The sequence below is a fragment of the Phymastichus coffea genome, unplaced genomic scaffold (genome assembly GCF_024137745.1).
Source record: "Phymastichus coffea isolate CEN01 unplaced genomic scaffold, Cenicafe_Pcof_1.1 PCOF00095, whole genome shotgun sequence".
Lineage (NCBI taxonomy): Eukaryota > Metazoa > Arthropoda > Insecta > Hymenoptera > Eulophidae > Phymastichus > Phymastichus coffea.
The window spans coordinates 95,137-107,876 of record NW_026706906.1 but is presented as its reverse complement, the minus strand read 5'-3'; the positions used below and the strand labels follow the sequence as shown (position 1 = coordinate 107,876).

General features: G+C 33.9%; 3 protein-coding genes across 3 annotated transcripts in view; 2 read left to right on the top strand and 1 right to left on the bottom strand.

The window, feature by feature from the left end:
* Positions 1-714: 714 nt before the first annotated feature.
* On the top strand, positions 715-2,504 carry LOC131669652 (small ribosomal subunit protein uS11A). The gene is made up of 4 exons (XM_058944689.1): positions 715-794; positions 1,124-1,276; positions 1,898-1,985; positions 2,224-2,504. The coding sequence occupies exons 2-4, from the start codon at positions 1,128-1,130 to the stop codon at positions 2,440-2,442; spliced, it is 456 nt and encodes a 151-aa protein (XP_058800672.1). The 5' UTR covers positions 715-794; positions 1,124-1,127; the 3' UTR covers positions 2,443-2,504.
* A 148-nt stretch (positions 2,505-2,652) lies between these two features.
* Positions 2,653-5,421, bottom strand: LOC131669649 (dynactin subunit 4). The gene is made up of 9 exons (XM_058944686.1): positions 5,095-5,421; positions 4,954-5,024; positions 4,650-4,840; positions 4,425-4,567; positions 4,205-4,367; positions 3,825-4,008; positions 3,547-3,745; positions 3,024-3,214; positions 2,653-2,948 (listed from the first exon to the last, which is right to left on the bottom strand). Exons 1-9 carry the CDS (start codon positions 5,221-5,223, stop codon positions 2,726-2,728), a joined length of 1,494 nt encoding a protein of 497 aa, XP_058800669.1. The 5' UTR covers positions 5,224-5,421; the 3' UTR covers positions 2,653-2,725.
* A 5,075-nt stretch (positions 5,422-10,496) lies between these two features.
* The window catches only part of LOC131669592 (uncharacterized), a 74,149-nt gene continuing 71,905 nt past the window's right edge, over positions 10,497-12,740 (top strand). The window contains exon 1 of the mRNA XM_058944578.1: positions 10,497-10,714. The gene's annotated coding sequence lies outside the window, so the exon portion shown is untranslated. The remainder of the gene's footprint in view (positions 10,715-12,740) is intronic.

Here is a 12,740-nt window from a genome sequence, read left to right as displayed (position 1 = left end):
TTTATTTGTTTGCGATTTTATAATAAATGCTATTAGTTCATCTCATTAACTAGCGGTTAGCTTATTTATTAAAGTTCTTTTATGAATTTTTCTAATGTTTTAGCCCCATTTCAACTTGGATGCTACGGTTCTAGCACCTAAAACTTGATTTGCTTTTTAAGGAGTAATTTGTGAATGAATAAACAAACGTTATTAACACAATTTATTGCTTCAACGATGAACTATTAAATGATATTTTTTCAAATAACTTGAAAAAAAACATTTGGAACGATCTCATAGAGGCCACAGTTAAAACTTTTTCCACCTAGCATATTAAGTAGAGTGGGACGAATAATAAGCTAAATAGGTAGATTCCGTTTCATTATTGATTTAGTTGAAGCATAATTTTGTCATTGCAATAAAAAATAGGAGATGTACCGTTTTTTAGAAAAATTACTTTTTGCATCTATTTCTATTTTTATTTCAAACAGCGCGCCTCTGATAATCATGTAATGAAACTAAAAAAATTATTCAACTCATGTCGGTAAAATAGATTTGACAGAATTTATAAAATATTTATTGAATGTCAAATTAATTTTGATATTAACGATATTAAAAAAGGTTTAATTAATTTATTAATAATATTTATAGTAAGAAATAATTTTAATGTTAACAATAGACAGCGCATTAGTAGTTTCAATTAAATTCAAAAAATAGTTATCGCGAGTCTTGAAGAAGCTATATTGGTTAACGCGCACCGGAGGCTCCATCTTTTCCGACTGCCTGCGTGTGAACAGTTCGTTCCAGGATATTAAGTAAGTAATTGTTAGTTGTTTTTTCAGACAAAATCACTTATTTTAATAAAAATACACATTGCATTAAAATATTCTGAAAATTGATTATGCATAAAACTCATGAATTCCTTAATTTTATATAGTACTAGTCTGATGTTAATGGATATGAGTTTTACAACCTTTCTCAGCCCTTACGTTGCCGTAGTGGCTGTCACGGCATAACCTTTCAAAATAGTCAATACTGTTATTTTTGTGAATAATTTTACAAGTGTTCATTTCATAACGTTTAAAATAATTTATTTTTAAACATTATTTCTTATTTACTTATATTGTTTTTCATTTCTTTATAGTAAAATGGCACCAAAAAGGGGTAAAGTTCAGAAAGAAGAAGTGCAAGTTTCTCTTGGACCACAAGTTTTGGAAGGAGAAAATGTTTTTGGTGTTGCCCATATTTTTGCTAGTTTCAATGACACTTTTGTTCATGTCACTGATCTCTCTGGCAGGTTCGTTTTTAAATATTCTAAATAATAGTCATTAATATTCATTTTATTAACAACGATAGAGAATTCTACAAGACTTAAATGATTTGAACACATTAAGATTAATTTTACTCATTTGTTTTATAAGAGAATCTATTATTTACTTTTTTTCAGAATTTACAAATTACATTTTATAGTATATAACTGTGATTGAAATAGTGATGTTTTCTGTGGTTTTGTTAAACAAGAATAGTATAATAAACTATTTCTAGATACAGGCAGTAGTCTAATATATAACAAATAATCAGATCATGTTCATACTATAGTAAATTAATCTTTTTCATTATCCCAATTTTGTACTGCTACTTTTTTATTATGAAATAAGATCATTTTTTCAATTGCAGTTGAATTAATTTATTCCCAATATGTATATTTATATCATTTATTATTTAATTTTATAAAATTACTGTCTCCTACAAATATTAGATCAAATAAAAGACAATATCATTTTTGTTTATTTTGAAATAAATAGTATAGATTTATAAAAAAGTTTAAATACTACCTTTTTACAATTTGTTTCCATAAAAAAGTACATTTTTTCTTAATGTTTTATTAGAAAATATAAATGAAGTATTATTTCTACAGAGAAACCATTGCTCGTGTCACAGGTGGAATGAAAGTGAAGGCTGATCGTGATGAAGCTTCTCCCTATGCTGCTATGCTGGCAGCTCAGGTATAATAAATTCAAATATTTTTATTTTATATAAAACTAATTATTGCAATTAATTGTTTTCACACTCAGACAATACAGTATATAAGACTATGTTTATATGTCTGACAAATAAAATCTTGTTCCATTTCCATCAATTTATACTGATGTACTTTCATTGTTAAATAAAATACAGCTGTTTATGATAGAATTTATTTTAATTATTTTTCATAATAGATTACAATAATTTATTCAATTTCAGGATGTTGCTGAAAAATGCAAATCTCTTGGAATCACAGCTCTTCACATTAAGCTCAGAGCAACAGGTGGAAACAAAACAAAAACACCAGGACCTGGAGCACAATCTGCTCTTAGGGCTCTTGCTCGATCAAATATGAAAATTGGACGTATCGAAGATGTTACACCTATTCCTTCTGACTCGACGAGAAGGAAGGGAGGTCGTCGTGGTCGCAGGCTTTAAATTATCTTTATGGTACACTTTGTGCTTTACTATATTGCTTAAATAAACATCTAAAAAAAGCACATTTAAAAAATCATTATTCAGAATCCTAAATAATATTTACTGAATAAGACCCCATTTGAAAAGGTAATAAATAGTCAGATAGGTATTTCTTATAAAGGATATATTTAAAAAATTAAATTAGTACAGAATTACTTATTTGTATATATAATCAGGGAAAATTAATCAATTCAATTTGGATATTGCGTATGTTGATTCATGTATTTAATCACAGTAAATAATGTTATGCATCACCAGTTAAATTCCCAGCTGTTATAAATAATTTTACTTTTAAATCCAATTTTTGTGGAGCCTTATGCTCCAATGTTGCTATTGTATTAACATAACCATACTGCATAACAAAGCCTATAACAATAGGATCACCTTCTGCTCTTTTTTCTTTGTCAACATAAGGTAATATATGCAATCGAATCACCGCCTTATTACCCTTCCGCCAAACAACTAATCTGTAAATATTACGAATATCAAACTTTACTGTCATTTTTCGTATAATCAATAAAAATATATGTAATTTTACTCACTTTGGATCATCCTGAAAATTATGATTATCCCCAGGCTCATCGTATTCTGCAGTGTCGTCTCTAGGTGGTAAAATTATTAAATTACTTGGTAATATAACTTCACCAGTTGGAGCTATTGTTATTGGTTTTGATTCTTCAATAACAACAGTCTGTCGTACAGCAGATGGTAACAAATTAGGTGAATCACAGCCCTGTAGCAAGAAGTAAATAATAATAGTATACTTTTGATTATTAAATTATGTTAATAAATTTATAAAATTCTTTTTATATATAAATTTTGGAATCTATGTACAAAGCTTTTATAGTATTATTTACATTACACGTCTAAGGAGGTAAGTTATGAGCTTGCCATTTTACTTCCCGTGGCATGTATACTATTTTTCGTATCAGGGAGGCTAGGAGTTCGACTTCCCAAGCGCCTGGTACGAAAAATAAATTATAAAATATCTTAAATTATGGTTGAAACTTGAATTAAGTGGATTGAGTACTTAAATGAAGGTTGAAATAATTTCAGGTAAAATACCATTTGCACGTTTTCACGTTTAATTTCTTCTTTAACACCAGTTGCAGTAGTTTTGGTAGGTATCATTGGAGTATCCAAAGGTAGAAGTACTATCTGTATTTGATGTTGAGTAGGATTGCAAAATTTTAAAAGTAATTCACTACATTTCCCAAGGCGTAATGGTTCACATGTCACAATTCGTACTTCCGGAATATGATAGCTATAAATGATAAATGATGTTTAAAGTTATATATGTGGCTTCACTATGATGCAAAAATTCACAAAATCAATTTACTTACAATGCTGCCAATTGAATTTTGAATTTAATAGATGCTTGACAAATATCAGGTTTACTAACATTGTGTTCACAAGATCTGCAACGTTGAGATCTTTTTATTATGAATTGTTTACGTTGTGGCCTTAGTTCATTGATAAATTCTGCTTGTAGATCAGGGTGTCGCAATCTTTGATCCAATGTAGTTACTGCAGCATATTCAAATTACAGATATTTGTAATAATTACAAGTTACGACATAAAATATTATTCATATTTTGATAATATGAAATAAATTAAAAACAAAATAATAATATCAATATTAAGTCCATACATTTAAAAACAATTACAACGTGGTTTTAATAAAATAAAATATTTACACTATTTCTTTTTCAACTGTACGTACTTTTTGTTATATCTACAGACTTTGAAAAAATATCTTCTGGAAGTTCCTCAACTTCTTCTGTAGCTTTAGAGGCTGGTGGTTGGTCACTGATTTGTGACTGTGGTTTTGGCGATGGTCGTCCAGTAATTTTACGTGCAACAGTTGAGGTAATTCCAAATTTCTCCTGAAAAATGTAATGTCAGATAAACTTCTGTATATTCAAAAATTGAAATATGCTTACATATTGTAAAAAATTTCGCTTTGCTTGATATTTCTTCCGCTCCTTTTGTTGTTTTTCTATGGATGCTAAAATTTTATGATAATTTATCAAAGCTGTTATCCTGTTTACATTTGGATTCTCTTGCTCTTTCCAACTTCCAGTAGCTTAAAAAAATTGATATTTTATTCAATGCTACATATGTTTTATTTATTCCTACTGAAAGTACTTTTATTCAAAACAACGTACCAACAGTTTGATCCGGAATGCCGGCATCTCTAGAACTCCATCGACATAAAGAACAACTCAAATAGTAAACTTTTTTTGTTGTTGGTTTTGATTCTTCTACAGTAGTCGCTTGAATTGGTTTTAATAATACTTGCCCAGAACGAATTGATAGTGTTTGGGCACAACAAGGACAGTCAAAACAATTTGAACATCTGAGAAATAAAAATCAATCTATAAGTTAACTTAGCTGTATTATCTACATATAAAGATCTTCTGATATATCTTAAAACATCAAGAAAATAATAAAAATTTTCTTTTAGTTTACTTGTTCTTTTTAAGTCGAACTTCTGATGGAGGATGATTTTCTAAACAATTAGAACAGTAATATGAATCCACCTATGGACAAGTAAAAAGGTGTTACATAAATATGTATATTAAAATCATATCAATTGATAACATTTTGTACCTCATGACAAACACAATAACCACACCGAATACTCAAACAGTGTCTGCAAAAGTAAATTTTAGCAATAGATTTCAATGACCCACAGCTGCAAACATATCTCACATAGTCGGGTTGAAATAAATAAGACATCGTTAATGCATTCAATCTTTAAATTTTTTAATAAGTTAAATTTTTTAACAATATAGCAGTTTTAGATTATAATTGTTTATTAAAATAAAACGCTGTTATATTCTGTTTGTAATCTGCGATTCCATACGTAGGCGACTAACTTATAACCTGAGTATTTCTACTTGGTATGGTAGATTAGGTAGATGTCTATACTGTCCATCCATGACCACGAAAATTCTATAAAATATAATATTTATATTTTTGGAGAGATTTTTTTATCTTTAACTCAATTATAATTTACAATAAATTTAAACAAATATATGGAAAAAGTTCAATACTGCTATTTATTGTATACTAACTATATAACTGATAGCATCGATAAAATCGTACATTGAATACTGATTGTGGCACATCTTGTTTTTTATATTGAGTCTATTAATTATTAATGAAACTTTTTGCCATACATACATACGCGGCCACGCGGACTCTCACGCATATATCTATCTATCGAAATAATTTTCTTACATCGCTATTAATTTTTTTCGGAAATTACATAATAACAATTAAATTAAAAGGTATGTTTTGTATCGATGTTTACAAAATTGAAGATAGTATAAGAATTTTACAATTTATTATCTGTATTAATAATGTGTATGTATATGTGTACATATATATATACATACATACATATATATATATATGTTTTTATTGCAAAAGATATGCTTTTTATGGTAAGATACTTTAAAATATTCTATTAATTATATAAACTGACTACACAATCATTTTTAAAGAATTGACGTTCTTTATTTCCTTCCAAAAATACAGGAAATACAGAATTGTTATTGATCTCGCAATTGAAGTGTTCGGCAATGTCGTGCTCCCCTACAATATGAGTCTAATTTTTGGAATTCTGAAATTTCACACTATGTGTACATATAATTGTTATATTAATAAATATACTATGTATAGATCGGTATCTATCAATAAATACTATGTATAGATAGATATCTACACATAGTATTTATTGATATAACAATTAAAAATTTCAAAATATACAACAAATACACATTAATGAAAAATATTTTAGAAAATTTATCATTACATTCATGATTATTTTCCACTTGGGATTCTTGGGACAGTGATATTTTAAACCTGAAAAACCAAATGATTTTATTAATATATCTTGATATTTTATCAGCAATCATGTAGATCAAATTGAAATTATTAATTGGTCAACCACTCAATATAATACACAAATATTTACTCAAGTAAATCAAATCGTCTTTCTCGTTACATATTTTCATTATTAATAACGGCTTTTTCAGTTGCTCGCAATGCGCTTAACAGTGTTTCAGGATATTAATAACGAATCTACAGAAATTTCATTTCGTTACTATAATTCGCTTTAGTTTGTATTCATTTCCAAACTTGATAGTTTTTTAGGAGTTTCGGGAAATAAAACTGGCTCAATGTACTTGTTAACCAAACTTTCGATTTCTATAGTGATTTAGTTTTTAAAATAGATACTTTTAATTATTTTGCAATTAGTAATTTTCAGTACTATTTTCTGATACACTTTGAGTATAGAAAATTTTTTTCGGCTTTGCATTTTTCTTGAGTAAGGACGTTACAATCGTATTATCTATGATGAAAATTGAAAACAACATTGAAGATATGTTGATAGATGAATGTAAAAATAATTATGCATCACCTCATTGATAAACGAGAAATTTCTTATCTGGGACTGTTTGAAAGTTCGGGATAAAATAAAAAAAAAATAAGCAATAATGTTTCTACCTTTAGCTTATGATATTGATATAAAATTACTGTCTTATATATAAGCATTTATATATTTATTTATATATTTAAAAAAGTATAATTTTCAGGTAGTTGAAACTAAAAACAAAGAAAAAATTAATTATTGCTTGTTAAAATTTGAAGGGAATGTAGTAGAGTTTAATAAATTAATTTTATGAAAATAGTTCATGACATAAGTCATAGTCGATATTAACCATAAACGAACGAACTTGTTTAAAAAATATATGTTATTTTGATAATTAACGAAAACGGTTCAATTTTATTTGTTCTTCGCGTTATAATTTATCGTGTTTAATCAAAATGGACAATCTTTTATCGTTTATATAATTTAATCCATAAAAATCAACGGTAGTACCGGAACCTTTACGAAGAAATAACGGACGAATACTAATTCTGAGGATCAACTGTCCATTTTTTCCAAAGTAGTTTATTAGCCTGGTAGATGCAAAAAAATCCAACGCTCCTCCTTCTGACGCGTCAGCCTTTTAATATTTCATTCAATGCCGTGTTATGTCGAATAATTACAATTATTACTTGACAGAGAGTCTCGATGACTTAAGTGGTAAATATTGGTCATTCTATATTCAAGTTTTTATCGGCAAAATTTAAAGCTTTATACGATGAGTATATAATGATTGGAAATTCACTGAGGATTAGTGATATGTACGATCTTCACCAGCCTGGATAAGTTTCACACAAGATTACTTAATAAGGACTATAATTAAATAGTTCATTATACGAATAATGCACAATATGGAACAATAACTTCTCGGTAAATTAATGCATTTGAAGGAACTGCTTCATAAAATAAATTGCCAGTAACTAATATAGCATCGACTTTATTGTTCTCTTCATGTTTATAAGAATCTCTTTAAGCGTACGAAAGCTGTCATCTTTGCCTATGCACACGTTTTACCAAATTACAAAAATAGTTACAATTTCACTTTTAGCAACCCGGATTTATATTTGACGAGACTAAGATTTGCATGTTTTCTTCCATTCGAGTGCAATCTTTACCCTCACTATATTTTGAATAAGCTAAATTATTATCTTGATTGATTGTATTGCTGAATTTTTATTTATAATATCTTTTAATTTATAAGCATGTAAAGTGATTTTAAATCAACAATTTGTAGGTAATATATTTTTATTAATTTTAGATATATTTTTGTTATTGTAACAGAAAGTATTTAAAGTAATACAACACCTAATTCGGCTGTTGAAGAATTCTCAGTCAGTATATCATTGAAGATAAAATTATTCAGAGAGAAACTTTTAGCAATATTTCATAAGCAAATATTAAGCTAGCGGAATAGTCGCCCTTCTGGATAAGACTTATTGTCAAATCGCTCGAATAAACTATCCTGCCGAACTTTCGTTTGTTATGTATGTTAATTCATTAATACTTTAGTTACTCGTTTAATGCACATGCATAATGCAACCAATAAAGATAAAACATTTTTTTCTTTGGCATATAGAATAAGGAAAGTGAAAAATGCGATAAGTACTTTATAAATATAAATATTAGTTGATTAATTCTTCTCTTGATTTTCTAATACATAAGAATTTTCTCTTGGATTTCTAAAAATACATAAGAATTTTAATGTTTTATGTTAATAGTAAATATTTGACTCATGACGTATTTTCAAAAGAGTAAAATATTCATAAAAAATGTTTCACTAAAAATATGAAAATAACTACAACTTAAACAATGTCTTCAAGATCATTTTACGTAATGATTGCAGTTATGATATAATAATCAAAATCAATTAATGAGTTCAAATAAATGGTTTTACATATTTTCTTTTATTTGTAATTATAATTATTTGAATAGTATTTTATCATGTGAATAATCATTTATCGATACTTTATGTGAGAAACGATCCTTTAAAATGGCAATTATATATAGCTTTTAAAATTTTAAATGCAAAGAAAAGAATTCTGTCAAGGAACTTTGGTAAGCATAAATATATTTTTAAATAAAGTCAAAGAGCCTTACAATGCTCGCCAGATTAAATTTGCGTATTTCGTATATAAATATTCGTTGTAATATTACTTGTTGTCGAACATAATATGAAGAAGTCGCGTGACTCAAGGGCTCATCAGTAATTTACAATTAGTAATGATTTTATAGTTACTCATATATTTGTGAGGCGAAGAACGATCGTTATATGAAACGTGTCACGGATTAAATAGAAGTTAGGTGAACACAGAAAGAGTAAAAATGTTTGCTAAGATTCCAAGCTTTCTAATGCGAATCTAAAAAAGCTTGGTGTTCGCCAGCAAAAAGGAAGTCGGAGCAAATGGTACAAATATAAAACGACAAGTGACTGGTCAAGGTGGAGCAGGAAAACGCGCGCATACGCTTTGCTGACGGCCTACCGGAAATTCGCAGTTACCTGCGTACATTCCACCAGCATCCGGAAATTGTTGTTATTTACGAAAATAGAAAATATTGACTGATCATTGCCAGTTACAAAAATACATTCGCATAAGCAGAAGCTCTTTGTAAACTAACACGTATGTGTTTCGTTTTTTATTGGCGCTTATTGTGCGAATACGGATCAACTAATTATTCAAGTGGCTCCAATATTTTTTCGAATAAAATGCGAAATATTTAGTCATTTTTATGAAAAAACTAATGTTGGTCGATTGTACGATTACTTATTTATATATCTTTCACGTTATAATAAGATAATCAACATTACATTTGCTTTGTAATTTTCTAGTGAAACTCAAATGCTACAAATTGATCGTACCGAAGCTGTGTTCGAAAATTATCTTGAGATATTCCGTTGACATTATTCTGCACTGAGTGTAAACTGTCATTATAAGACCATTTCGAATACATATCGATGAATGAAATATTTTAGGTCGCAGAAGATTTGGACAACCCGATTGAAACAATCGCAGAGTGACTTGGAGAAAGTGGAACATTGAGTGTGGAATAATAATTAATGGATGCTCCGATTAAACTGCGGTTAATCACACATAAACGAGAGTTCCGATTGCGCGAGAGCTTGGCTTATCGAATGGTACACATCGAGATTGGCCCAAATCGAGTGCGAAGTAATAGAATTGAAAGAATGACGAGGAAAATTCCCTCGGAAAGTAGTTGAAGAGCAGCAATGGTCAGCCCCGAGTGGAGCACTCGGTGGTGAATGATTCGGGTGGACTTGGTATAAACGATCGTGGCGAGGAGGGCAAGGCGACAAAGCTGCCAGAGGTGAGGTCCACGGGTACAAGGGTGCATTCCCCAAAAAAGAGCACGGCAGCGTGCTCGCGCAGACGGCAGGGCATGCCCGTTGTATGCATCTATACATATATATAGTCGCGTGGCGGGACGGCGCGCGCGCACCGCTCAACTCTTGCCCGCGGCTCGGCTGCTCTCCCTCTTTCTCCGCGCGCGCGCGCGCGCGCGTTGGCCGCGACGACGTGTATCGCTATGCCAGTACCGCTCGAGACGCTCGAGCCGCGCTACGTTGATCGGCGCCCACTCGCGTCGCGCCGGCTTCCCGCTCGAAAACAAACGATCGGTGTGCATCCGGCGAGAGCCGAAAGTTGTCGCGATGTGGCGCGAGCAGCTCGGCTCGGGTGCGACGCGCGCAAACACCAGCCGGCTACGGCACTAGCTGAGTCAAAGTCAAGCGCTCGACCTGCATCCTCCTCGGCCGGCAGTGCGTCTGCATCCAAGGTTTTTATCATTCATATCCTACGAGCTTTGCCGGCAGTGCACGTGCGATCGCTCGGCTGAGCCGTTTGAAAATCGGCGCTCGGGCCCGCCGCACTGCACGCATGCACCTACGCTGCGATTTGACGGGCGGCGAGATTGCGGGCCTGCTCGTAACGACGCACGGCCTCGGCTTGGCGCCTTAATCCGCACACGACTCGGGCATCCCGCTCGAAGAGAGAAATCCCTTCCGGTCGCCGCTCGCTCTCTGCTTTTTTCGGCGACCCTCCGACCGGAGAAATACTGCCCGAGTGTACTTCCTCTCGGCAATGGGAGTCGAGTAGAGGCCCATTCCGAACACCCGGACGCGATTGCGACGCGCACTCTTGCTTCGCCAGTCTCCTAAGCGCTCGTACCTCCCTTTCCCCTCCATTTGCTTTCGTCGATCATTCTTTTATTAATTAATATTTAATCGAAAGCCACGAGCTGCAGCTTTTATTTCGGCCCCTTTTCGATCAACAAAAGGAATCTCGATGATCCGATGATTTGGAACAGCCGTAGAAACCGACTGCAACGACGATAGAAAGAAGCGTGCCGCTGTAATAAATCATATTCACGGTTAGAATTTGATTAGCGTGTAGCCTACTAATAAAAAATTTGGTACTTAGTAGGCCGAACGCCGCGCGGAAAGGTGCTTTGAGTTTGATTTGCCGCACGTTGAAACGAACCGATTGTCAGTCCGAGAATAAAAGATCGAAGCCAATTGGAATTGGAATAGCTGGGCGGACTCGCTACAATTAGAAGGCAACGAGGAAAGCGCATCGGCTGCAGCAGTGCTTCTGCGTAAACACGCTGCGCGCGGATCCGAAATAGATTTATTATCGCTACGCAACCCGGGCCGTCGAACTGCACACGCGTCTGGCTCTCTCGCTCCGCGGATATGGATAATCGCTATTTCTCGCTTGCCGTTCCGGAAATGACAGCCATATTTTCGAAGCCCCGCGCCTTTTGCCATCGATTGCCCGCGCGCAATGGACATTTCGTCGAACGCCGAATAACCCAATCGGCTGCTCACCGCGCGATTTCATTTACATGCTGACTAGAAAGATTGCTAGCACTGTCATTGCTACAAATAGAGCAGGCCCGAGTGAAATTGAAAGCCGCACAAGTCTGATTCGCAATTAGACGAAGGCCTAGAAGTAGTATAGGATCAGCGCTCGGAAAGAGCCAGATACTCGCAGTAACGGTGCCGCGCGGCAGTTCACGCACGGTAGTGCGAGCATTGCGTCGCGCGAGCTTTGATGATGTAAACAAGGGGACGCATTGATGCGCGCGACTTGAAACGCGAGGTGCAGAGCAGCGCTGGTTTCGCGGGGACGCTCGATTTCGCGAGTCGGCAGTCCGTGTCGACTGCTCGTTATTGTATCCGCGCCTGCGCTTCTCCTTGCCGCCGCGACTTTTCGCCGTGATCGGATGGCTTTTTTCGATTTCCGCGCTTCCGCCTCGCAACGTTCATTTCCCAGCGTGCTTTTGATTGCCTGCGATGCTTCCGGTCGTATATAGCAGCGCGTCGGTGGAAACCCGTCGTCGCCTGACTAGCTTGAGCTCCAAGGCATTCGATAACGCTTCGAGAGGTAGCCAGACATAATTGAGTTGACAAAGATATCTGTTTCTTCGCGACAACTTTCGCGTCTCCCCCTAATTAGTCTGTCTATCCGCGGAATTCCGCCAAACAAAGAAACTTATTAGGTAACTTTCCAATCCGTTGGAGAGCAAGATCTGTGGCTGCAAGCAGAGATCTGCCGAGAGACGTGTACTGCGAATGAACGGCGGGCGAGTGCCAAACGCGATGACGGTCACTCGGAGTGACTGGCTCGCACGCGTTTTCACGTGCGTTTCGCACTCTCGAACTTGCTCGAGTTAAGAAAAAGAGCCAAGCAAACAAAGAACTGTTGGAAAAGCTCGCGGCGCGAGATAGCGTGCAGCGGGCAAGAGGGGGTGGAGAGGGGGGACAAGAGAGTAATTACGGAAAGAAATAATATCAAGCTGG